The sequence below is a fragment of the Rhamphochromis sp. 'chilingali' genome (assembly GCF_963969265.1).
Source record: "Rhamphochromis sp. 'chilingali' genome assembly, chromosome: 20".
Lineage (NCBI taxonomy): Eukaryota > Metazoa > Chordata > Actinopteri > Cichliformes > Cichlidae > Rhamphochromis > Rhamphochromis sp. 'chilingali'.
Window position 1 is genome coordinate 32878074 of NC_137947.1, and position 27880 is coordinate 32905953.

A 27880-nucleotide genomic window follows, 5' to 3' on the forward strand; every position below is an offset into this window, starting at 1 on the left:
CATCAGCAGGGATAATGTGTGTTTTTAGTTTGAATATGTGCATAGTGCATTGTCATCTAATACGAGATTTCTGGTATATGTAATGATTGCTTTTATCCATTTGCCTCTTTGAGGCTATGATAGCGGTTTTTCTGCAATGATTCTGGGTTTCATTGATATGTGAGGGTACATAAAAACAACACTTACAGTTGCAAAACATTTAAACCTCACTGAGAAAATCTAAAATACAAAGTCACCATATCAGATAGTTAATAGTTACAGTTTGGTACTTAGTTTTCTTGCTTATATTTCGAAATGTATATAAAAGGATAAGCCCATTTCTACTTATATTGTTTATACTTAAAGACAGGGACAACAAAACAATGTCTGCGCCATAACGGCAACACTGAGGTCACGCTGTAACACGTTTACATCACCTGAGTGACGTATACACCTGTGTCTGCAAGAAAACACTTTCCAGGATTTTAAACAAACAGCCTACTCTCCACACCACTAGGTGGCGACATACCTCACGGTGTACCAAAGAAGCGTTTCCTACGTCATCAAACAGTGACACGATTCAGACACGAGCCTGTGGTGTGGAGGCAGTGGGTCAGTGCTGGTCTGCTGATGAAACGAATCAGCTGCTGGAGCTTTCACTGATCTGGCAGTTGGAGCTCGCTTTGGCTGCTTGCTGTTTTCTCTCCTAACGGCCGCGATGTGTCAGGTGGAGGAAGATTACCGGGGGGAGATGGAGCGCGCCGCCGCGCCCAGGTAGGCTGAGGTCTACAGTGCTGACAATAAGTATGTTTATGGATGATAAAAAGGCCCAGCGATGAAACGCAGATAAGCTTAGCTGGGATTTGATCGATATCATAACCGCATTAGTTTGGATATCACATGGAGGGGAATAAGAGTCCAGCAGCTGGGATGTGTCTGTGAATGTTGTAGCCAATTCATCTGCATCGTTTAAAGTGCTAAGATCCGTAAAGCTTAGCTTTATCACATGCATTCATGAGAACAGCTTTAAATAATGAGTCTGCGATAATGCAGAGACAGAGCTGCCGAGCTTCTCTCCGCTTGACTCATCAGTTCTGTCCGGAGCCGCTGGTTGAGTCTACGTCCAGATTTAAGCATCTTCTTCTTTGCTGATCCTTAGTTATTATTACCTCTAAGTATCTCACTTCATTTTAACCGGTACATTACAAATACATGTACTGGAACGTCCCTTAATAGCTTCAAGTTCACACTTGATAATATTGAGATCAGAGGAACACTTGTGCCAGAGCAGCAGGCCATCTGAGCCCAAAATCGTCGCTTCCCCAACCCGTACGAAAAGGTGTAAAAACATTCGTGTAATAAGTCAGGACGCCGTAAAAACTCCACCTGAACTCTGCACCGAACACCAGCCAGGTCATGGAACACCGCCCTTTACGTCACGGGCTGTGCAAACCGGCGTTTTGGGCCGTAGCTGAGCTCGCTGTGGTGGCATATCAGTGACACTGGGGACACTCATCCACTTAATTTAAACTCCATTCAGAGGAGGAGTGCAGCCCACTCCAGTTCATCCAGGTTCACTTTGTTTGCCTCTGTAGATGGAGGAGGTACAGTCTGTGTGCTAAGCCCACCGTGGAGTTTTGATGTTTTTTAAACATAAAGCGAACAAAAGGCAGAATGCTGTGACTGAATCAGCAGACCTCCTGTTCATCTGGACGTAGAGAAACGTTTCATCATCACCAGGTGACTCCTTCAGTCAGTCTGCAGGTTTCCAACCTTAGACTGACTGAAACTAGCTGGGAGGTCAGTTTATAATCATCCATCCACTTCCGCTGGAGCCAATCCCAGCTGTCATAGGGCGAGAGGCGGGGTGCACCCTGGACAGGTCGCCAGTCTGTCGCAGGACTAACGCACAGGGACAGACGACCATTCACACTCACATTCACACCTAATGGCAATTTGGATTATCCAATTAACCGATAATGGGAGGAAGCCGGAGTACCCGGAGGGAACCCACGCAAACACGGGGAGAACATGCAAACTCCACTCCACACTGTTGCTGTGCGGCAACAGTGCTAACCACCGTGCTGCCCAGTTTATAATCATCGATGTGGGAATGATCATGATCATTGATCATTGGCCGTGAGTGCCGTTCACAGAGAGTTGGGGAATGGCCTCAGGGCCCTTTGTTCCTCAGTCATAACCAGACGGGTTGAAATGTGGGGATTTTTGGCTGAGATGACCTGCAGGATTCTCTGGAGGTTTATTTATTTACACACTGAAACTCAGCATCACAGAAGCGGACCTCTCTCTCATATATGAAGCCACAGCAGAACTTACAAGCTTCAATGCAATTCCTGAAGTGATCCTGATATTAGGAAAATAGTAAAGACGCTGTGTTTACTGAAAATAGAATAAACGCAGCATATCAATTATTGAAACTGAGAAATGGTTTCAGTAAACACTTCACTTCAACAACACTAAATATGTTTAAAAATGCTTATTGTATAAATGAAAAACAACCTTAGTCATGCATCACTATTTGCTACAACTTAAGTCTTTGGAACTCTGCTGGAGGAACCATGGAGAACCACAGGGAACCATGGAGAACACAATCCCAGATCGCCTCACTGTCATCATCAGTGTCATTCCTGCTTTAACATGGCTGCTCTTCTCCTGTTTGTTAGTGTTTCAAAGAAATGTGTCAGATGCAAAGAGGCGCCTGCAGCTTTGGTCATCAGAGCAGGAGATGCGTACTGCAGGTAAGCTGCGCAGCATTTCTACATGTAGAGCTGTGAGAGATAACACTGAGAGCTCATCTGTGGTGGCTGGGGTGTTTTTAAGGTAAGCAGTGTGCCTCACTGCAGGGATACATGACTGCATCTGTGATGACGGTGAGCGTAGCCACCACCGTGCGCTCATGGACAGTGGAACAGACAAACTACAGGGTGGGCCGTTTCTATGGATACACCGTGATAACATGGGAATGGTTGGTGATATAAAGTCCTGTTTGTGGCACATTAGTATATGTGAGGGGGCAAACTCCTCAAGATGGGTGGTGACCATGGGGGCCATTTAGAAGTCGGCCATCTTGGATACAACTTTTGTTTTTTCAATAGGAAGAGGGTCATGTGACACATCAAACTTATTGGTAATGTCACAAGAAAAACAATGGTGTGCTTGGTTTCAACGTAACTTTATTCTGTCATGAGTTATTTACAAGTTTCTGACCACTTATAAAATGTGTTCGGTGTGCTGCCCATTGTGTTGGATTGTCAATGCAACCCTCTTCTCCCACTCTTCACACACTGATAGCAACACCGCAGGAGAAATGCCAGCACAGGCATCCAGTATCCGTAGTTTCAGGTGCTGCACATCTCGGATCTTCACACCAGAGACAGTTGCCTTCAGATGACCCCAAAGATAAAAGTCTAAGGGGGCAGATCGGGAGACCTTGGGGGCCATTCAACTGGCCCACGATGACCAATCCACTTTCCAGGAAACTGTTCATCTAGGAATGCTCGGACCTGCACCCATAATGTGGTGGTGCACCATCCTGCTGGAAAAACTCAGGGAACGTGCCAGCTTCAGTGCATAAAGAGGGAAACACATCATCATGTAGAAATTTCAAATATCCAGTGGCCTTGAGGTTTCCATTGATGAAGAATGGACCCACTATCGTTGTTCCCATATACCACACCAAACCATCACTTTTGTTGTTCCAACAGTCTTGGAGGGATCCATCCACTGTGGGTTAGTGTCAGACCAATAGCGGTGGTTTTGTTTGTTAACACCATTCACATAAAAGTTTGCCTCATCACTGAACAAAATCTTCTGCGTGATCTGAGGGTCCTGTTCCAGTTTTTGTTTTGCCCATTCTGCAAATTCTGTGGCCGATCTGGGTCATCCTCATTGAGATGCTGCAGCAGCTGGAGTTTGTAAGGGTGCCATTTGTGAGTAGCTGATATCTGCCGAAGGGACGTTCGCCTAATGCCACTCTCCAGTGACATGCGGTGAGTGCTACGCTGTGGGCTCTTGCTGAATGAAGCTAGGACAGCCACTGATGTTTCTTCATTAGTGACACTTTTCTTGCGTCCACATTTTGGCAAATCCAACGCTGAACCAGTGTCACCAAACTTAGCAAGCAGTTTGCTGACTGTAGCATGGGAGATGGGTGGTCTCGTAGGGGGTCTTGCATTGAAATCTGCTGCAATGACCCGGTTACTGCGTTCACCAGATATCAGCACGATTTCGATCCTCACGTGTTAACCTCTTCGACATGTCAATGGCTGTGAACAAAGAGAAACTTGTAAATAACTCATGAAAGAATAAAGTTACGTTGAAACCAAGCACACCATTGTTTTTCTTGTGACATTACCAATAAGTTTGATGTGTCACATGGTCCTCTTCCTATTGAAGAAACAAAAGTTGTATCCAAGGTGGCCGACTTCTAAATGGCCACCATGGTCACCGCCCATCTTGAGGAGTTTCCCCCTCACATATACTAATGTGCCACAAACAGGACTTTAATATCACCAACCATTCCCATGTTATTACGGTGTATCCATAGAAACGGCCCACCCTGCATAACTTTGCTTGGCATGATGCATCCAGCTCAGCCAGACTGGCTCTGGCCTGTTTCCACAGCCCACCACAGATGCTTCTTTGTCAGGTGGACTTCCTCCCTCAGTGGAGACGCGCGGCTCAGGCTGGTGAAGAATAGACGTACACTGGCTGCTGAGAACACAAAAGTTTTTTCTGTACTGTGAGCCCAGCACAGTTTCTGATGTTTGAAAGAAATGCGTTTGTACATGGAGGTCATGTGAGGTGTTAGCGTGTTTGCAGTGGCTGTGCTCACATCCTGTTTCTGTGTCGTTCAGGCTCTGTTTCAAAGATTTCTTCATTCACAAGTTCAAAGCTGTGCTCGGCAAGAACAGGATCATTTTCCCCGGAGAGAAGGTAAGTCGTTCCTGACTCAACACAACAAAATTCACTTTGCTCCATTTTATTGTCCGAGTTTGTCTTTGAGCCAGAATAATCAGCAGAAGCTGGAAGTGTTTGTGACAGCGTCAGAACTGTGTGCCTCCTTTGATCCAGGTCCTGCTGGCTGTGTCCGGAGGCCCTTCTTCCTGTTCAATGCTCAGACAAGTTCAAGAGGTGTGTCATTGTCACCACAAGTCATTTCACTTCAGTTTTATTTATATAGTGCAAATCACAACAACAGCTGCCTCCTTATAATGTAAGATAAAGACCTTACTATCATACAACAGAGAAAAGCCCTGCAATCAGTAGGACAAGCAGTTTGGTGACAGTGGGAAAGAAAAACTCCTTTTAACAGGAAGAAAGGCTCAGGGAGGGGCGGGGCCATCTGCTGCTACTGCAGGGGTGGGCAACTCGAGGCCTCGAGGGCCGCTGTCCTGCAGGTTTAGATCTCACCCTGGGTCAACACACCTGAATCGCACGATGAGGTCATCAGCAGGCCTCTGGAGAACTTCACGACATGTTGAGGAGGTCATTTAGCCGTTTGAATCAGCTGTGATGGATCATCATCTGAAAGCTGCAGGACAGCGGCCCCCGAGGCCTGGAGTTGCCCCCCACCCCTGCGCTGCTGGTTGGGGTGAGAGAAGAAAGAGGGGGCAAAGACTCGCTGTGGAAGAGAGCCAGAGGTTAATAATAAGTCATATTTAAATGCAGAGAGGAGAAACACCCAGTGCATCATGGGAATCCCCCGGCAGCCTACACCTATTGCAGCATAACTAAGGGAGGATTCAGGGTCACCTGGTCCAGCCCTAACTATATGCTTTAGCAAAAAGGAAAGTTTGAAGCCTAATCTTGAAAGTAGAGATAGTGTCTGTCTCCTGAATCCAAACTGGAAGCTGGTTCCACAGAAGAGGGGCCTGAAAACTGAAGGCTCTGCCTCCCATTCTACTTTTAAATACTCTAGGAACAACAAGTAGGCCTGCAGAGCGAGAGCGAAGTGCTCTAATAGGGTGATATGGTACTACAAGGTCATTAAGATAAGATGGGGCCTGATTATTTAAGGAGCAGGATTTTGAGTTGATGCTGGATCCACTGTTGTGGTAGAAAAGCATGAAATATTATATTATAGTCTATCAACTTCTTAAAACCGGCATTAAAATATCTCTAACTGCCATAAATAGTTAATGATGTTCTTCACAGGGTTTAAGTCAGAAAGCGAACAAGAAGCTGAGATTCGTGCCTGGCGTTGCCTTCATCGACGGTACGTCTGGCTGCACACGGACAGTAAAGGCTCTTCTCTTCTATTTCTGCGTCTCTGGTGACGTTTTTCTGAAATGATTCTGGCTAAAAAAGAAACCTTGTAAAGGGGTGTGTCTTTGTTCCCAGAGGGTGCTGCGATAGGTCAGTCGGTGGAGGAGCGACAGAGGACAGTGGCTGAGCTCCAGGCAGTGTTTCAGGCTACTGGTTTCCCCTTCTACATCTTACCTCTGGAGCAGGTCTGTGTAGAGCCGGCCGAGCCTGCTGCTCTTGATGTTAATTAGACTGAAGCTGGTCACAGAGCGGTCTGTCTGAACCAGCGTCTGTGTTAAATATACGCCGATGTTCTCTAAGGTGCTGGACCTGCCCGCTTCGGTCGTGGCGACCAATCCGTCGCCCTCAGAGCAACCTGCCAGCGCCTACAAAGCAGCCGTGCATCACTTTGTCGAGACTGACGGCAGCAACTTTCCGAGGCCACAAGAACCAAAGAAGACGCTGCTGCCTCGCGTTCAGGAGTCGCACACGCTGATGCTGCAGCAGCTGCTCGGTTCAGTTAAAACGCTGACGGCCAGAGAAGAGCTGCTGAACACACTAAGGTCAGGCGTCAAGCACTCGCTTCTCCTACTTGTGATGCTTTTGCTGCTTAGACACGAAACGGTTCTTTGATTCCCGACTGAGTTTGTCCACCACGTGAGCCCCTGACCTGACTGTGTTGTGTTCCTCAAAGGCAGCATCTGCTGGTGCACACAGCTCGTACAGAGGGCTACAGCAAACTGATGCTGGGAGACAGCTGCACCCGACTGGCTGTTAAACTTCTCACCAGCATATCACTGGGCAGAGGAGCCCAGCTGGCCCAGGACACAGTGCGTATACCTCGTCACCTCGTGTAAAGGATCAGGTCGTATTCCAGCATTTAAAGTTTGACTTAAAGCAAATCTGCTCTTAATGCTGTCGTTGTTTTAAACAGGGTTTCTCTGACTCCAGATACGGTGACATCATATTAGTGCGGCCAATGAGAGACTACTCTGCCAAAGAAGTAGCTTACTACAACCATCTGTTCACTGTGCCCTATGTTGTTATTCCAAGTGTGGACACGAAGGTAAAGCATGAAACATTCAAAGTGTGTGAAAGGCTTTAATGTGCAGCAGCGTCAGAGCAGCAAAGCAAACGCTCCAGTCACAGCTGGAACAGCTGTCAGTCACAGCTGGAACAGCTGTCAGTCACAGCTGGAACAGCTGTCAGTCAGCCTGTGGGGGGCGCTGCAGGCGCTGCCAGCTCATTGGACGGCCTGTTCACGTAGTACAAAAACAAACAGGAAAACAGAAATGTTTCTGAAAGTGGTTGGTTTGTTTGTTTGTTTGTTTGTTTGTTTGTTTTAAATTTCATGTAACAAAACTGCAAACATGAACAGATTGTTTTCCTCCCTCTTAACTAACACACGGCTCGTCTGCGCACACACGTCTGCTGTGTTCACATCTAACACAACACAGCTACACACATGAGCCACAGCACGTTTGCACTCTGCTCATATTACATCCTTTACACAACTTGTTTTAACATTGCACTCAACAACAAACACAAAGTCACTTCAGGGACCAAACTGCATCATATTTCTTCATGTTAACATGCAGGCCGCAAGAGGGTGTGACATGGGCCACAAGTGGCCCCCGGGCCACGGCTTTGAGACCCTGCTTCAGACCTGTGTTATGGACAGCCTGTAGGACGTCGGGTTCAGGCGTGCGCCCCAGAACAAACAGGATTTTACTCTCTGATCCCGACTTCCACAAATAATCAAGGTTATTCATGAAACGCGCACCATCAGTACAGACGTGTACAGATGTGTACAGATGTGTACATGACCTGTGCCGCTGTGCACTGTTCCCACGGGACAGTTTCTGCTTCCCTCCTTACATCTTTGAACCATTCATGTTTATTAATGTCCTTGTTCGAGCAAAGCGCTCCATCTTCTTTTTCTTCCCTGTAACTAAACGACCTCAGATTAAATCCAGGCTTCTTCACCGGCTTATCAGGAAGAAGTCCCTTATTGTAGGTTCCTGGATGGTTAAGCTGGGCTTCATCATGAATACGATGGTTTGGCTTGAACTGTGTGAGCAAAGCTCTCTCAGAAACTGCGCGAGGGGAAACGAGGCTGCTAAACTTTGGCAGAGACAGAAATGGGTGTTATCACAGACGGAGGGAGGTTTTCTATGTTTGACATATTTGTTATCATCACCTGAGACGTCAGGACCTTTGCTGTGTGCATCGTCTCTTCCTCTCCCTGCGCCTCCTCCAGGAGTCTCAGGGTTTCCAGCCTGTGTACAGTTTTGTTGCTCTGTGCTCCACAGACGGTGGATAAGGCCAGCATCCAACGTCTCACAGAGAGTTTTGTCACCAAACTGCAGACAGACTTCCCCTCCACTGTCAGCACCATCTACAGGTTGCAGTTACACACATGCTTCATGCACATCAGCGCTTTGAACATATCATGTGTGCTGCAGGTTTCCTCAGACAGTCTCGCTGTTAAACCCAGCACGTGTGTTACGCAGGACCAGTGAGAAGCTGCAGACTGCATGTAGGAAAAGGTCAGGAGCCGACGGCTGTGACCGATGTCTGCTGTGTCTGTGCAGCCTGGATACTGCTGTGGGTGAGTGAGGCGCTCCACAGGCAGCGCCAGCCTGCAGATCACTGACACACAGGAGTAACTGTGCACATTACAGTGCTCCACTTCAGCTTTATTTATAAGCAGGGCTGCACATAAGGGGTCCGCAGGTGCGCAATGACTGTCAAAATAAAAGACGCGCACCAGATAAGAAGTTGCAACGCGCGTTTGGACTGTGATTGTCCGCTAGAGTGGGAGTGGGATTGTCACGGCACATTCTGCACCACATCTCCGTGCGCTCATCGTTTGTTTGAAGCCAGCTCACCTCCTGCAGCCACTTCTCCAAGAATACGCGCTTCTGTTGCGGTTCGGACGCCTGACATTTCTTTGGAGGTGGAGCAACACCAACGTAACTGCTTAGAGGAGCTTTCTTCTTCGACATCCGTCAGAGTTCTAAACAAATGTCTGTCCTCCTCTCATGTACGCAAACGCGCGTTGCAACTTCTTATCTGGTGCGTGTCTTTTATTTTGAAAGCGAACCACTGGATTATATCCCTCTAAATGTGGAAACAAGGCCAAAGTGCTGCAGCCACAGGACTGTAATTACAGCTTTGAAGATTATGTTTTCTTTCTTGCTCACATTCACAATGTTAATAACAGACTGTGGAGCAGTTCATACAAACATCTTTGAGCACAGAGCAGCAGAGCTCGCGTGTCACACAGAGAGCCCACATGGTCCCATCAATAATGGATCAATACTCTGTCATAATCAGGAAAAGACCAGCAGACGCCATTTCTGCTACAGCTCAATAATCATGTAGAATAACGGTAATATTGTGGTAATGGCACGTTATGACCACCTAATTACAAAGTAGTGTGAAATACCAGTGTTATAGCTGCTGTGGTAATAAACATATTAATAATAGTGTAGTAACACTTAATGCTAACAGCATCGTCTAATATCTGTATTTAAATCTGTTTATATGCTGACTTGTGGCAGTGACCGCACAGGGTAACACTGGATTATGAGGCTCTAGGCTGCTGTTCATTGTTAGTGTTATAATCCTGGGATGAAGTCTCTGGTGAAAACCATCTGCAGGACATCGTTCTGGTTCAGGACGGCGCGACTGAACCTGTCTGTCTTCATCTTTTCAGAGGAGGCGTCGGCCTTCCAGGCCACGCTCATATCAGATCAGCTGTCCGGGTCCAAGTGTCTGCGAGGCAGCGCTGCTGAAACCCCGAGGCCAGAGCCAGGTACAGTGACTGCTTCAGAACTGAACAAGCTCCACTTTACATGGATACAAAGCTGTGTTTTTACGACGGCTTCTGTTAAACAGGGAGGCCGGAGTCGCCGCCTCTCACCGCACAGTGCTGTTCCTCTGCAGAAGGGCGGGGCTGTGGGAGAGCAGGAAGTGATGGAGGCTGCTGTTCTTCTGCTAAGTAAGTGTTTATTTTCTCTTTTTCAGACATATGTGGCAAATGTTTGCTAAACTGTATGAGGTGCATCCACTAGGTGCTGTGTCACACTCTGACACATTTCTTTGATGAGAGTCGGTAATGTAAGAAATAAGCTTTGACATTTTCTTCACTGGCCTGGCTTCTTGGTTACCTCTAGTTTAATCCCTGCTTATTTTGAGACTGCTGTAATGTTTAAAAATAAGAGCTAGGATTGGTCCTTCTCAGCTCGATTGATCTGTAACTGCTAAGGTTTGGAGGAAAGCTCGTGGCTAGGCAAGTTCAGGTTTCTTGAGATAATTGCAACCACAGGCCCCTCTGTGGGTATAAGACCTGTAACATTACAGGGTAATCTATTACAGTGGCAGCATGCTGTCATTTGGACACTTTCATGCTTTCATTCACACGTGCCTGCAACAAAGTGTTTGAGATTATATCCTGTAGGATGGATTTCATCTAAAAACCAGTCAAGTCCTAAAAGTGAACTGGGAGGAACGTCTTCCACATTTCTTCTTCTGTGCATCGTGTGCTCGTCTGCTGTTTCCTTTCTTCATTGAAACAGTTTTTGAAGCATCGACTGCAGACTCGTCCCTGTGGGTGCTCATAGCTGAGCTTTCTGTATTGCACTTGTATTACAGACTACCAGAAACAACACGTCTGAAGAGCCTGTTGTGTTACAGCTGTGCACTGACTGTCAGAGACATGGTGAGTGATGACGTGTTCGACCCTTTCATGCATGAATTATGACGACCGTTATTCTTCTTTAGGCATAAAAAAGATTTTTGAACTTGTACTTTTCAAAGACTTTGTTACACTTAGATGGACGCTGATGTGCAAGTGCGCCATCAACACTGACACAAATACATGGAAACGGCTGTCCACTGCAGCGAGGTCAGGGAGAGCGGGGTCATTGGTGTTTTTGCGTATTTGTTGGAGTTGTGGCATCAAGTAGCAACACTTCAAACATTATAACACATACCTGTGACTCAGACGTAGTCAGCCATCAGCGCAGCGAACAGGACGACCATGAGCAGCACACACCATGTTTGGTATGAACCAATCAGAGTATGAAGATCTGACATCCAGCCTGTTTGTTTCCTTTCCAGTCGACAGTGAATCACCTCCCTCAGTACATCCTGTCAGAGGCTCAGAGGAGGCAAAGGAGGTGGGGGCTGTTTGTTTCACTCTTCTTTGACGGCGTTTGCATCATAGTTAGGAACAGTTCCTCACTCTGAGGGCAGTTTGCAGACCTCCCTGCGTGATACTGACACTGTACCCATGATGTGATGTAAAGTATGACGTCATATTTACGGTGGCTTTGGGAAAGCGTGTTGGACAGTTTGAGCTGCGCCTTTCTCGCGGTCCTCTTTGCAGTCACCCGCCCTGAAAGTCGTCTGTGTTAGTTAAACCGACCACAGGTAAAACGTGCTGATGTGTAAAGACTGGCTTATTTAAAAAATAAAGAAGCATCACAAGGATGTAGTGCTGTTTCCTATTTTGTTCCAACCAAACAACGTTGTTCCAAATCGCATCGTTTCCACTTCTTTCTATGATCGTCTGTCTGCCAGCTGTGCTTTCTTAGGAATACAGATGTTGCATTTACAGTGAGACTGCAGGCGATCGAGGGCTGACTGGGTCGTTGTGCTCTGCAGGTCTCAGATGAGAGAGGAGATCAGTGACTTCCTGCTGGACGATGGTGACGAAGGAAATTAGAAACAAAAGGAGAAGCCCCGCCCCCCACGCCAGAAGAGGGTGGAGGAAAGGTTTCTTCAAGGAAACTGGACACCGACACTCACACTTAAGCTCTGCAGGAAGGAACCGAGTTCATGTTTAACAATCACATCATTAGAGATCGTGTGTGCGTGTGTGTGCGTGTGTGTGCGTGTGTGTGTGTGTCTGTGTGTGTGTCTGTGTGTGCGTCTGTGTGTGTGTGTGTGTGTGGAGCAATCTTGCATTCTTTTAAATGATTTAGTTCTTTTCTTTGAGCTGAGTCTTCTTGCTTCTTCTGTTCTCGTACAGATAAGATTGTATCATGAATGTGACAACATGTAACATTAATCTCTTTATTTCCATCACATGTCCTTAATAAACCTTCACATATCAAAAAGACAATATGGCAGTGAGTGGAACTATAGCAGGAGTCCATCTCCTCCTTGTGTGACTGACTGTTTACATCAACACAAATCAAACACACACAAAACAAAGTTTTATTCAAACACATTCAGTCGATCATGTCGTCAGAAATCGTTGAATTTCGATGAAACATTTAAAAACTGCGTTTTGTGTTTTTTATTAAAATCTACTAAAACTCCACCTGTGTCTGTGTGTGCGTACTTTACAGAGAAGTTGTTGTTATGGTAATAAAAATAAAATTTTTATCATTAGAGGAAAAATTACCAGTAATCATCCCACAGATGTAATATTATCTACAGCTACTCTTAGTACCATTGATGTTAAGTTAGACTCTTTTTCTCTAACTGATCTTTCTGAGTTAACTTCAATAATTACTTCCTCCAAACCATCAACGTGTCTTTTAGACCCCATTCCTACAAAACTGATCAAAGAAGTCCTGCCATTAATTAATGCTTCGATCTTAAATATGATCAACCTATCTCTAGAAAGAGAGAGCAGATTTCTCCTGTTTTGGCTTCCTGTTAAATCCAGAATTCAAAATCCTGCTCCTCACATACAAGGTCTTAAATAATCAGGCCCCATCTTATCTTGATGACCTTGTAGTACCATATCACCCTATTAGAGCACTTCGCTCTCGCTCTGCAGGCCTACTTGTTGTTCCTAGAGTATTTAAAAGTAGAATGGGAGGCAGAGCCTTCAGTTTTCAGGCCCCTCTTCTGTGGAACCAGCTTCCAGTTTGGATTCAGGAGACAGACACTATCTCTACTTTCAAGATTAGGCTTCAAACTTTCCTTTTTGCTAAAGCATATAGTTAGGGCTGGACCAGGTGACCCTGAATCCTCCCTTAGTTATGCTGCAATAGACGTAGGCTGCCGGGGGATTCCCATGATGCATTGAGTTTTTCCTTTCCAGTCACCTTTCTCACTCACTATGTATTAACAGACCTCTCTGCATTGAATCATATCTGTTATTAACCTCTGTCTCTCTTCCACAGCATGTCTTTATCCTGTCTTCCTTCTCTCACCCCAACCAATCACAGCAGATGGCCCCGCCCCTCCCTGAGCCTGGTTCTGCCAGAGGTTTCTTCCTGTTAAAAGGGAGTTTTTCCTTCCCACTGTTGCCAAAGTGCTGCTCATAGGGGGTCATATGATTGTTGGGTTTTTCTCTGTATCTAAGGCTACGTTCACACTGCAGGCGAAAGCGCATCAAATCCGATTTTTTGACCCTATGCGACCCATATCCGATCATGCTATGACAGTGTGAACGGCGCAAATCCGATATTTTCAAATCCGATCTGGGTCACTTTCGTATGTGGTACTGAATCCGATACATATCCGATGTTTTAGAAAGCGACTGCTGTTTGAACGGTCAAGTCGCATTAAATCCGCCTTTTACGTCACCGACACAAGACTGAAGCCAATTATCAGCGCCAGAGAAGCGCCCGAGAAGACATCGCGAACGCTTCCGGCCATCCAGTGTAGATGTCAGTGAAACTGTTGGGAAGACAACGTAAACATTTTATTTGTTCTGTATAATCTGCAGATTCTGACAGAAATCTACAGCTATCCTTTGAAGCACCGCTCCTCTCTTAAACAGCAATAAGGATCATTATTAGGTTATTTACATTATTATGTAAATAACAAAATAACTTAAAGCAAAAATTGGGAAACGTGAAGACCGAAGTCTTTATATTAAGGCCATCAGTCAAACATACTGTTGCTCTGGGTCTAAACAGAGCGCGTTGTGTGTGACATCTTCTTTTGCGCATGCGGCCGCTTTGAGCGTTCACACTAGAGAGCGTTTGCTGTCGCATTTTATTTGTAGTGTGAACGAGCAGACAAAAAAATCGGATTTGATCAAAAAATCGGAATTGAGCATTAAGACCTGCAGAGTGAACGTAGCCTATGAAGCGCCTTTAGGCGACTTTTGTTGTGATTTGGCGCTATATAAATAAAATTGAATTGGATGGTGTCAAAGGGTGAGTGTCAATGAACTGAATGGATTTTGGGCTGTATCAGGACAAAAACTTCATGTGGATACTTTCCAGATCCAGCGTGTGTTAGTGCTGAGAGCGCTCTTGATGCTGCTGTTTACAGATGATGACGGACATGTTAAAGTAACTTTAAGGTTAGGGATTGCAGCTCGAGGTGGTACATGAGAAACCAGATGTTCTTCTAAGTTCTATCTTTAATGGATGTAGCCTTTTCAGTGGGAGGAACATTTCCTCGGTCTCTGAGGCTGTAATGGTCTACAGTACCTGCAGTGACCGGTCACATATCGAATGCATCATCAGTTACAGAAGGGTAAACATTTGTTGTTACTGTTGCAGCTAACCACAACCCAGTAAAGTTAAAGGCTCTTCTAAACTGATTCCCAGTTTGAACTGGGTTGAGTGTGTGGTTTGAGATTGGCTTGTATACCTGAAGCTCCTTCCTGTACCATCTGACTGGGGCTCATGGGATCCCTCTTCACCCAGTACAGAAATACTCTAACATTTACTGGCCAGCCATTATTTGGGCAACTGCAAGACATTTGTACTTTGAAGCAGATGAAGACATTTAGGAAGTACGAACATCTTGATAGAGTTGAAAGAGGCGAAGCCTTCCAGTGGTCCAAATCTAGTTTTAGACTTAATTGCAGAGCCTTAAAATGACCTGTTTGCCTAAATACTTGAATTTTCTGTGGCTTATCGTGAAAAGGTTAGATCCAATATGTCCTTGGTACGCACGAGAGATCTGCATTAACTCACTTTTCTGAATATATTTGAAAGTAGTGTCAATAATTGAAGGATGCTCAATCAGTGTAGCCCATTAGCACACTGGGAGGCTGGCCTCACACACAGCGAATGTAACAGTCTGTAAATATTATAAAGTGTTAAATCCACTGTGAGTTCTATCTACAACTATGTTGAACACAATCTAATGATCTGATCATACAGCATCAACTTGCATTTAGGCACAATCAAGGAAACCTGAGATTCAAAGGTCGTCCATGATTTCCTCTGGGATTAATAAAGTACTCTGAGTCTGAAACCAACGGTCACAATGGGCAAGACAGGTCACTGAAATATCTCTGACTGTGACCGAGCTGTTATTTCCCATGCAACCATCCTCGGGGGTTCACAGAAGTGGAAATTTGCATCATGGATGTTTGTAGATGAGCCTGCAGCAACTGCACGGTGCCATCATCATGCCACCACGGTTGATCTAACCTGTAAAACATTCAGGCAGCTCTGAGGCCCAGTGAGTGTAGTCGATATTGCTACTTATTACTACAACTTACTAGTAAACGAGTTCAGTATTGTCCAGTCGTAATGCTCGTTGGCTCTCCAAGGATAACGAATGGTTCGATTTTACATGTATTGTGGAGGTAAACACAGACAACACGGAGCTCTTAGTTCTCACTCCTGCTTTATCCCTCTCCTCACATCAACTGAACACATGGCGCCACACAACACGGCAACACACTTCAACACTGGGTGTGAGTGCAGCCTAGTGGTCCACGCAGCATCATTCTTTTAACTATTCTCCAGTTCATCGTCACCGGGGGTGGATCTTAGGCTACGTTCACTCTGCAGGTCTTGATGCTCAAATCAGATTTTTTTTGTCTGCTCGTTCACACTACAAATAAAATGCGACAGCAAACGTGCTCTAGTGTGAACGCTCAAAGTGGCCGCATGCGCAAAATAAGACGTCACACACAACGCGCTCTGTTTAGACCCAGAGCAACAGTATGTTTGACTGATGGTCCTTAATATAAAGACTTCAGACTTTACGTTTCCCAATTTTTGCTTTAAGTTATTTTGTTATTGACATAATAATGTAAATAACCTAATAATGATCCTTATTGCTGTTTTAGAGGAGCGCTGCTTCGAAGGATAGCTGCAGATTTCTGTCAGAAGCTGCAGATTATACAGTACAAAGAAAATGTTCACGTTTCTCCAGCGTTGTCTTCCCAACAGTTTCACCGGATGGCCAGGAAGCGTTCGTGATGTCTTCTCCGGCGCTGATAATTAGCGTCTGTCTTGTGTCAGTGATGTAAAAGACGGATTTAATGCGACATGACCATCAAACAGCAGTCGCTTTCTGAAACATCAGATATGTATCGGATTCAGCACCACATACGACGGTGACCCCGGTCGGATTTGAAGATATGGGATTTGTGCCGTTCACACTGTCACACCATGATTGGATAGATGGGTCGCAGAGGGTCAGAAAAATCGGATTTGATGCGCTTTCACCTGCAGAGTGAACGTAGCCCAAGTTTCTCCTATGACAGTCGGCCTATTCTTTATGTTTTTAATGCAGGACAGTAGCACAGAGCCAGCTGCAAACTCTTCAGTTCAGGTACAGGTGGACATGACTTCGATGACCGTCCTATTAGCTGGGACGAGCCTGTGAAGATAGTCTAAGTTTGGGGACCTTTGCCCACAACTGAAAGACAAGTGTTGAAGTTACAAAGATGAACACAAAGCTGAGTTGCAGGTGTTTCTGAGTGCAAACGTGTCCTGAACTGAAACGCTCAGCGTTAAATGTTTAAGTTCTTACGTTTAATACAAACTCACCTCGTCTCCCTCGTCAGAGATGAGCCTGTGTGCTGCAGATTATTGTATGCATCGACTATAACTTCAAATAAAGCTCTTATTTAACACAGAGTTGAACATGAACACTTACAGCACAGCATGAGTCACCTTAAGTACAGCACAATGTTTGAGTCTCCTTTTCTTTAGAAAACCCCAAAGATCCACAGGAAGTGTCCCCTCGAGATGTATGAGGGAGAAATTGTTTGTTCTCTCAGAGATTAACATAACATTACACAGTACTTCTAATTACTCACAGTACAATTGGTGTTGTGAGTACGGCGTACTTAGTGTAACATGGGGAAATGTGTCTTTCCCGTCATAGTTACCGTGAAGCAAACTCAGTAACCTTAAATAAGACACCCTGACCGTCACCGCCGCGTTTCATGATGTTGGAAAGAACGAGACATTAGGTCCAAATAACTGAGCAGGAAAAAAGAAAAAAAGTGCAGTTTTATTAAAGATTGACACTTTTTCCTCACACAGATACACACAAATACACATACACATATTTACAGAGTCACAAATGGTATGTGTCAATAAGCAAAGTCAGTATGCACTTCAGATTTTGTTGATGTTGGCAGCTGGCAGGGTGGATTTGTCCAAGTCGTCAAAGTAAGGGTGCGTCATGGCCTCACGGGCAGAGAGCCGTTTGGGGGGATTGTAGGTCAGCATTTTCTACAGAGACGAGACCAGAACAGACGATTAAACCTGAACATGCAGGAGTTCCTGGACTGGAAACTGGCACCAGCTCCAGGTTAACATCTTTAACACTGAATACTGTGCTGTGTCACCACTGCTGACCTATAATGCTAGAAACGATCCTGGTGACTAGTTTCTTAGTGACATAGACAAGGCAAAAAAAGAAAACCTCTGAAAAACAAACACACTGCGACTGCAAAGCGCGGCGCATGCTGCCGTGCTGTTTCACAATTCACGACAACCACTTGAAATCTAAAACAACAATCATCCATTTGCTTCTGCTAGCCCTGCACACCCCCATCATCAGGGCAAACACTTCAAATCAGGAAATTCACTTTGTTTAAACTGAAAAGCTACTGATGGCAAAGACAAACTTCACTGAATAAATACAAAGAAATATCATCACTGATTTCTTTGAATTAATGTGATTTAATGACCCCACGGGTTGTTTTTCTTCAAAATAAAAAGTTGTAATATATTCATATTCCAGGTATGCCTTATAAAATATGTTTGTAACATGAGGCCATTTGCATTTTTAGTAATTTTTTCATTAATTAAAAAAAAAGAAAAAAAAAGAAGAAGCAGTTTTTGTATCACTACCCCACTCAAAAATGACCCCAAGCAGTTCCTGTGGAATCTTCTATGAAACTTTCATTCTTAGCAACTCTGACTGACCCACTTACACTTCTGATGGATCAAGAATTAATTTTTACACAGTAACATACATGATTTATAGTCAGGGCTGCACATAAGTGGTTCGCTGTCAAAATAAAAGTATTCCCAGAAATTAATAGAATACGCGCTTCTTTTGCGGTGGAGGAACGCCAAAGTAATTGCTTACGGAGCTTGCTTCTTCGACATCTTTAGAGTTCTGAACAAATGTCTGTCCTCCTCCAGAACATCTAATGTACGCAAACGAGCGTTCCAACTTCTTATCTGGTGCACGTCTTTTATTTTGACAGCAAATGCACACCCGAGGACCATTTATGTGCAGCCCTGTTTATAGTTTCCTGTGCATTTCAAACATTGTCCTTTCTGATATATTTTTTTAAATATTTAAAGTAACACGGCTGCCATGAGGCCAGCTAGGATCCCTGTGGACCTTACCCTATAAATGATCCCGGACGGATGGGAGGCACTGACTCAGAATCTGACATCTCAGATATAGAGGACCCAGACTACTGTCCCCACCCCACCGGACAAGGCCAGTCAGACATAGAGGAGCCCTCTGATGAGTCCTCTGAAGAGGAAATGGATATCGAGTCTAACAGAATGAGCCCCTCTTACTGCTCTAGCCACAATATTCTGAATTAGTCAGCCAGGGCTTGCACCTGGGTCTAGTACTGTCTCCCCAGTAGATGCATGGAAGATGTTCATGTCTGATAATTTAATAGAAGAGGTGCTGACATGCACAAACATGGAGGCACAAAGAGTCGCCACAGACAGGGGAAAGAGTGGAAAAATGTAATCAAACATCCTGGCCTTCATTTGATTGACCATTCTCACAGGAAGTGAGAAGAACTGGGATGTACCAGTCGGTGTGCTTTTTGGGAGTCCTCTATAACCCATTGTACAAGGCCACTATGGCAATTCAAAGATTTAAAGATATTTGCCGTTTCCTGCACTTTGATGACAAGAGGACCAGAGCCTACCGACCGAAAACAAACCACATGGCAGCTTTCTGCTACGTATGGGCCTGTTCCTGGTCAACTGCAGGCAGAAATTCATCCTCAGTGACTGTGTTACAGTGGATGAACAACTTGTGCCTTTCAGAAGGAAGACCGAGCTCCTGCAGTATATGCAGAGCAAGCATACAAAAGTGATACAAGTGATACAAAAACTGCAATTTCTTAAAATTAATGAAAAAACTAATAAAAATGCAAAGGGCCTCATGTCACAAACATGTTTTATGAGGAACACCTCAAATATGAAAATATTACAACTCTTTGTTTTAAAGATTTTGAAGAATAACAACTGCGTTTATAGCAAAATGCGTTGTTTCTATTTGGGGTCATTTTTGACCCCACTCGTGGAAGAGTGTAGGTACTGGTAGGTTGTGCATCCAAGGGTTAAAGTTTAGAATTCCATCCATCCGCTTCCGCTTATCCTTTTCAGGGGCGCTGGAGCCTATCCCAGCTATCATAGGGCGAGAGGCGGGGTACACCCTGGACAGGTCGCCAGTCTGTCGCAGGGCCAACACACAGAGACAGACAACCATTCACACTCACATTCATTCGCACTCACACCTAGTGGCAATTTGGATTATCCAATTAACCTATCCCCACAAGCTGCATGTCTTTGGACGGTGGGAGGAAGCCGGAGTACCCGGAGAGAACCCACGCAAACACGGGGAGAACATGCAAACTCCACACAGGAAGACCTGATGGTGGAATTGAACTCAGTTTAGTTTAGAACTAAATTCCATAATGTTATGTACGTGTGCTTTCTTCAGCCTCCACCAAGAACGTCGTCTCCTGCCAGCATCGCCTCACTCACGACGGAAAAGGGTGCTTCGACTTAACGAAAGACCCTCTGGAACGAATTAATTCAGTAAGTCGAGGTTCCAGTTTATATAGAAAGAAGTCAGTCCGCTGCTAACGCTGGTTTACCAGCGCTCTGTACCTGCATGTTGTTCTAGTTGAATGATGTGGCGTCACCTGCTAAGGACTGCTCCATTATTCATGTGAACACTGATTAAGCATTCACATCGTTGTGTAAAGCTTCATAGGTGCTCGTGTGTCCTGGTTTCTTACAGCAGCTCTTCCACCTGATGTCTCCATAAATGTTCACGTTCATGCAGAAACTAACGACCACGTGCAGCCCATGATGGCGGTGACCTCTGAAGCCCCGATGATGCGTGACACTGATTTCCTTTCTGATCTGTTACCAAGTAAAAGTCAAGCTAGTGTCTTTGATTCTAATCTGACACTTTGTACAAAAGCTTCATGCGTTTGGAAAATCAAAAGCAGTTTATTTCAAATGATGCCCTTCATAACACTGAAGTATAGAGAGCTGTGATAAAGCTCCACGTTCTCCATGAACATGGAGCAAGCACACACAATCAGCCTTTACTGTCAACTCAGTCCCACGTGAGCCGTGATACAGTACAGCTGCATTTCACATCTCACTATGAAAGGCGGAAGAAAAAGTAGTTCCTACCAATCATACGTGGGGCCCGTGGGAGGGACACAAGTATTTCTACATGACTGTCGAGTTAAAACAAACAATAGTGAAGCACCCACACAGATACTTTTCAAAAAGCCTGGTTGAATATCACCATCACAACTTTGTCACGAGGACAGAAAGAAACACCTCCAGCCTCAGGAAACCAGGTGAGGTGACCAGGTGTCTGACCTGCTTCCCTCTGGTCACACTTTGCTGTACAATGAGAATAAAAGGCTATTCTATTCTATTCCAGGTTTAATTAGCATGCTGTGGTGCTGCCTTTGTCCTTACCGCCAGTAGGTCCAGGCCATTCTTATCCAGGTTTTTCACCATGGACGAGAGGTTGCCAGATTTCCATTTGGGAAAAGTGTTTTTGTAGTCTGGCAGACTCTCGACATCAGGCCACACATCATTGTTTGGGGTTCCCAGCGTCCTGGAAAAAAGACAAAGACTCCAGGGTCAGTTCATTTGTTTGTTTCCATGAGCCACAAAGTGTTAAAACACCAAAGACAGTCTACAGCTGAAGCTTTAGAGAAAACAGACTGTTTTAAATCTGACACACAGACACACTCGTTGTTGTTGTTTTAAATAGCTGCCAGAATAATGTGGAGATGTGAACACCAACCCTGCCTTACAGGCCTAATCTTACCAATCCCTGCTTCTCCACACAATCCAGGCGGCCTCAAACTGTAGGAATGACTCGGTCAGCTCTACGTTAGGACATCAACGTGACATTAACACTAACACAACTTCTCTGGCTCTACACAGAGTCAACAACAGATTATGCGTTTAAGATAGCTATGTAGCACTTATGTTTGCTATAACAACAATGTGTTGTTGTTCACCACACACACTTACATTCAAAGGCTTCATCCTGATGAAGTAATGATGTAGAAGAATACCAGGTAACAGATGTGTTAACTGTGACATGTCAATCACACGTGTGAGGTTGCTGTTCCACCTAATTACTTTTTTTATCTACGCAGCTAGAGACCTGGCAGATGTATAAGGCAGTCCAGAACCTAACCCACTACAACACCAGAAACAGCATGACAGCTGAGGGTGATGCTGTGCTCGACGATGAACATGTTTCACGGTAAATAGACTCAAGGAAGCCACAGCTCAGCTGTCATGGTGCGAGGTGCACACTTCACTAAGAGCATCAGTGCATCACTGTCCCAGTCCTTCAGCCCACCATCCCTGAATTCAGCCGCAATCGTTCCACTACCCAGACAGACCATAAGCAGCCTGAACTGGCTGCTGTGATGCTGTGCAGACTAAAACTTCAGCAAGGCTGACCTATAACCCATCAGCATCTCCACTTACTGAGGGATCTAAAACCTGAACCTGAACAGGGAGCTGGTGACGACTGCATGTCTGTGTGGTTCTTGAGCTGTACTACTGCACACAGGGAGGCACTTAAAGGGTCATTAACAGAGGCTAAAACACTCGTTACTGGCCCCTCTTTTCCTCCCTGGAGGAAACCCATCACTGTGGGGACCTGCACACACTCAGGACACCAGGTGTTTAAGCTTCTGTCCTCCCACAGGAGATCCAGGACGCTGAGGTCATTGACAACCAGACCTCAGCCCTAATCAATGCTATCAGCTCTGTACATACTGTATATACACTTGGTACTTATTTGTTGTGATTTTCTTGCCTTTCCTTTAACAGTGATAAGCTACACTCAGAGTTGGTTGCCCCACAGCAGACACAGTAGTTGTGTGCACAGTCAGACTGCAGTCTTTAAGAGCCAGGCACAAAGCAGGGACAGCCAGTCCTCGTGAGTACACGAACACCACACGTGGAAACATGAGATCCACGGGTTCAGCCCATCGTCTCTCCCACTCACACAAAAGGCTGAGCTCATCTTGTCTCGCACCAACAGTTCTTCATATTTGCCTGTCGTTCTCAATTCAAATTGAAATCAGCAGTTCAACTAAACTTCAGCTTCTATTGTTCCTAAACACATGAAGATGTTTTTGCTGTGTCTACCTGAAGATCCTGAAGAGCTGGTCTATCTCAGAGTCTCCATGAAACAGAGGCTTCTTAGTAGCAAGTTCTGCAAAGATTGTCCCAGTGCTCCAAACATCAACGGGGGTGGAGTATCGGGGTGAGCCCAGCAGGACCTCTGGGGCCCGGTACCAAAGAGTGACAACCTGGGAACACAAAGCAGGATATACCAGGCTGTTTGTGACCGTGTCAGATTTACAAACTAGTCGCGCCGCCTTGTTTGATGTCATTCTCACATGTCTGGATTCACACTCATGGTCTCATTCTGACAGTTTATAATAACCATAAACATGTTTAATGAATTGTTTTTGTAACTTTATAACATTTTGTAACACAGTTGTATGAAACGCTTGCAGCCTGTTTCTGAACCACTACGATTACAAAGCAGACGGCAGTTTATTTGTGCGTCGCTCTAAAACTCTCCCCTCTCACAAACAAATGCTGCCTGACCCGGTTTATTCATGCAGCACATTTCCAACAACGTGCTTAACAATGTAAAACATCACGAAAAATAATAAAATGCACAACAATGATGCAGTGAAATATAAAAGAGAAAAAATAAAATGATAAATATAAAAATAAATTATGCTTTTACTGTTTCTTCCTGTGCTAAATGTGACAATAACATTCAAGAAAAAGCATCACGCAAAATCACAACTCTGGTTTTACGCGGCGTTTCAAAACTGGTACATAGTTTGAAGTCCTCACTTTCAACACGAGTGCCTTGAAGCGACACATCGTAGATTGGTCATGTGATGCGCCCGTCGACCCCAGAGGGTCACCTGTACAGAGTCGGTCTAAATCTGTAAGGATTTTTCTTGGTTTTTAAAATTACAAGAAAAAGTAAAAGAAATGGTTTGAGATGCAGTGGCCTGCATATCCCAGGAGCTGTGAGCAAGGATCCTTACCTCATGGGTGTAGACCCTGACAGGAACACCAAAGGCTCTAGCCAAACCAAAGTCTGCCAGTTTGATAACGCCCTTGTTGTCAATCAGCAGATTCTGTGGTTTCAGGTCACGATGGAGCACTCGGCGACAGTGACAGAAGTAGATGCCCTCCAATATCTGGTAAAGGTAGCTCTAAACAGTGTTGGAGAACGAGCAGATCTTTAGATGAGCTGACCAGCAGCCAAATGACACAAAACCTTAAAATGTAACAGAAAGCACCTGAATTGGGAGGGTTGAGACTGCAATCTACTCATTTTGCACACTGTAACTTTAAGAATTTGGCTTATCAATTATGTAATATATTATCTGATAACGTAACTAGGGCTGGGTATCGTCACTGATTTCTAGAATCAATTCGATTCTGATTCACAAGGCCCCGAATCGATTCGATTGGATTTGAATCTGGGAAATTTTGACAGTCAGAAATATTATAATTCAGATCAGTAAATTTACATATTTTTGTATCTATAAAAAAAGAAGCTGACACACGCAAGACTTGATCAAAAGTGTGAGCATCACAGCAGAGGCCTTTGTGTCAAAGTAGCTGAAGATAAAACACAGAAAAACATGAAGGTTTTCCTGGCCTGGATTTTATAAAAATATTCTGCAGTACATCAAAAACGAAAGAAAACCATTAATGAACACATGAACATCACCTCTGACGTTACAGAGGTTTTATTAGAGACACGGCTGAGCGTTTTGCATAATTTTAAAAAGCTTACATTTGTTCAGTATTGAACGGCAGAAATTAGGTTTTCTTTACAGAAGTATGTAAACGGAAAAAAATATATAGTTTGGAGGGAGATCAAACTAACAGCTTTAGAATCGGCGCAAAAAGGGCGTAAACACAAAGCGCCGACCCGCCGACACATCAGAATCAGCGAGCTGTCGGCCCCGACCGTGCCATTAGGTGAGAAAGGCGACATCTCACCGACTCTGATCCGCGGGTCGCGCTGTGTGTTTACGTCTTTGTGCAGAATCCGTGTTCCTGCTCTCGTTTACTGTCTTAGCTGTTTGGTGGTTATTGAAAGTTTGTGATCTTTCACCTGAGATTCTGGCATTTTGGGAAAAATAAATTTATATTAAAAAAATCGATTCAGGATTTTAATGAATCGATTTCACATTATCCACGCCAGAATCGATTATAAAAACCCACCCCTAAACGTAACCCATCTCAGATTTAAAAGCTTCGAGTTCAAGCAACTATTGCACCACTGAATTAATGTAATACTTACCTTGACCAACATAGAGTCCATGTACTGGCCAGAGGGGATGGAGTCCAAGTATTTCTTCAGGTCCATGGACAGGAACTCGAAGATGAGGTAGAGACGAGATTCTTGCATTAGGACATCTAGGAGTCTGGATTACGCACACAAATACACATGAGTTCATACTTTATGTGTACATTTTCTCATTAGATGTGACTGAGCAGCAACTACTTGACCTCTTCCAGCACTCTGCACAATACTGAAACTGTTGATCCTGCAGTGTCAACTATTGCTACACATGCATTTATATAATGAACTTGATGCATATGTTCAAAACTTCACAATAGTTTCTATTGTTTGACCAACACCATGTCTCTCCATGCTGCACAAAGGGCACCAGACAATACAGAGAATATAGAGAAGTATTGTACATATAAAAATTCAAACCTCATGTTATAAAAACCAAAAGGATTTTAAGGTCAAACAAAGAACTTGAGAGCTTACCGTACAACATTGGGATGTTTCAGCTCCTGGAGCAGAGAAACCTCTCTGACAGCTGTGCTGGGAACGCCCTCCTCCTCACTCTCCAGTCGGATCTTCTTCATAGCCACAATTTGCCCCGTTGCCTTGTGCTTACCTTTATACACAACCCCATATGTACCTGGGGGAAAGCACGAGCACTGGATGAAATGTGCTGGCAGCTTCCAAATTGCTGGACATCATTACTTGTTACCAAAGTAATTCTTGTCAAAAGAAAAGTTACACTAGAACAACTTTATAACCATGAGATTGTTGAGCAAACAGAGATTACAAGATGCACAAGAAAACTTGACTACACACATAATTACACATTTTTGAAGTATCAACATTTGTAGAGCTTCATGTGAATAATTTAGATGAACCATACGTTAAAACTAACCTTCTCCGATTTTCTCTATTTTCAGGTAGTCTTCCATTATTGCCTGAAAGGAGAAAGAGAAAAACGGGCTGTAACGTAAACAACTTCCGAGGACCTGCATTCACTTCGATCAGCTTACACACACATCTAATCATTTGTTGAGTGTCGATATTAGGTTAGATCGGCCTTTTATCTAAAAATGAACTTACAACAAGCCTGTTCGTATCGAGCACGACTTGTACGGAAATCATTCAAACTGGAAACTCATGTCACGTTAATTTACCCACTTACAGTAATGCAGACAGGCCTTTCGCCAGAACAGCAGGCTACCTCAAAATACGAACGGGGACGTTTTGAAACGTTAGTTTTGTTGCATTAAGCAGCTCGCACGTTTTCCCGTCGCTCTTTCACTCGTTTTAGTAACTAAGGCTGGTTAGATATTAAGCAGTCGTGAAATTAGCTTTTCTGATTAACGACCAAGAGAGGACCACTAACGTTAGCTTAACAAAGTGTTTAGCCGTCAAAGGCACCTTTTTTGAATGTCATGCTAACTGCTAAGACACGTTGTGTCGGGCGTTATGTTCCGCATTAGCTAAGGAGTCTTTTAAATGTGAAATTTTAATTTCACTTGTACTGACAAATATAAAAAATTACCTGTTTGTGCCTCGTTTTTTACAGACACGAACAAACTGCCGCTGGACCGCTCCCGGACTCTTTTGAAATGACTGGAGTGCAGCAGCAGGTTAAAACAGTCCAATGAGCTCACGGGATGTATTTTCAAAACAGCCAATAAGAGGAAAGGAAGGCTGTCATGTGGCTAGAGCGGGAGACAACCCGCCGATGTCCTTGGGAGCGTTCACTGACGCTGGGATATTTAAGCCCTACCCACTTCTAGGATCCGATTGACTTACATACTATTAATTTCTACAGTTACAGTTAGATTAAATACGTATCGTTGTGTAGGTTGTAGATTACACAGAATGCGTATACAAGAAAAATAGCCTACATTTACTTCTTGTGTCTTGTTATAAATTTGCTGTAGGGGTCTTTATCAAGATAAATGGCTCAACTGCCTTAATTTGGTTTACTATATTAATATTCATTTTCATGTATTAGCAAGTAGTGCATTTTTAGTCAGGAGTCTGACACATTTGCAGTTATTTTTGCTAAGTGAAAAAGTGTAATATTGGCTACATATCTCTTTCAGAAATGCATAATATCTATAACTACCCCAATTGTATGTCAGCGGCCCTGTACTATCCATTAACAATGCATTAAGGAAGGTAAGGGTCAGTACATAAGGAAGTAACAATGCCTAAAGTTGAAAGCAGATATGATGAGGCAGCTGTTGATTTGATTAATAATGCTTGCACTTTTTCCCTGGTGATCATTAATAACAACGTTTATGGCACTTTTGCATTGACTTCACTTTTCAGATCCTGATACAATGTATGCATTTTTAATTTTATATTTTACTGCTAAAAATCGCTGTGGTCCCCACTGTAATGCTGTAAGCCGCGCCAACTCTAAACATATAACACTGTGCAGACATGGATCAATATTCTGCTTAGAGAAATATATTTTTCTATTTCGTGTGAGATTAAGGAGATATGTCCAACCCATTTTTTTCATTTTAATATTTTTAATCATAATGTTGTTTATCTATTTTTTTTTTTTTTACATTGATTAGTACCTTATACCAAATACAAATAGACCATATGTTACCTTTTTGTAATAACCAATGTGAAATCCTTTGCTAGACAGATGGAATAGTGCGCTCAGCTCTCATATGAATATCATGACTGCATGATTCCAACATCATGCCTTTTTGACTCAGTTACACTTTTTTCACTCTTTCTTTTCACACCTGTTTGTCAAATAAAAAATAATGGAAAGGATTTCCACATGATTAAGGTGCTTCAGTTGTTCTGCCCCGAGACTTCAGGAAGCACACAGCCCCACTCCCCC

General features: G+C 44.1%; 2 protein-coding genes across 3 annotated transcripts; one reads left to right on the top strand and one right to left on the bottom strand.

Moving 5' to 3' along the window:
* Nucleotides 1–546: 546 nt before the first annotated feature.
* On the top strand, nucleotides 547–12578 carry ctu2 (cytosolic thiouridylase subunit 2 homolog (S. pombe)). 2 transcript variants are annotated; one of them, XM_080869896.1, is made up of 16 exons: nucleotides 547–753; nucleotides 2664–2738; nucleotides 4857–4935; nucleotides 5074–5133; nucleotides 6157–6217; nucleotides 6343–6452; nucleotides 6568–6809; nucleotides 6941–7076; nucleotides 7181–7312; nucleotides 8559–8650; nucleotides 8760–8857; nucleotides 9968–10066; nucleotides 10150–10252; nucleotides 10906–10972; nucleotides 11374–11432; nucleotides 11920–12578. In XM_080869896.1, the coding sequence occupies exons 1-16, from the start codon at nucleotides 698–700 to the stop codon at nucleotides 11978–11980; spliced, it is 1530 nt and encodes a 509-aa protein (XP_080726022.1). In that variant the 5' UTR covers nucleotides 547–697; the 3' UTR covers nucleotides 11981–12578. The 2 variants fall into 2 exon arrangements, with proteins under 2 accessions (XP_080726022.1, XP_080726023.1); XM_080869897.1 differs by lacking the exon at nucleotides 11374–11432.
* A 4836-nt stretch (nucleotides 12579–17414) lies between these two features.
* Nucleotides 17415–26674, bottom strand: cdk1 (cyclin dependent kinase 1). The gene is made up of 8 exons (XM_080868443.1): nucleotides 26567–26674; nucleotides 25934–25976; nucleotides 25519–25675; nucleotides 25042–25165; nucleotides 23768–23938; nucleotides 22842–23005; nucleotides 21138–21279; nucleotides 17415–17657 (listed from the first exon to the last, which is right to left on the bottom strand). Exons 2-8 carry the CDS (start codon nucleotides 25968–25970, stop codon nucleotides 17541–17543), a joined length of 912 nt encoding a protein of 303 aa, XP_080724569.1. The 5' UTR covers nucleotides 25971–25976; nucleotides 26567–26674; the 3' UTR covers nucleotides 17415–17540.
* Between the last annotated feature and the right edge of the window lie 1206 nt (nucleotides 26675–27880).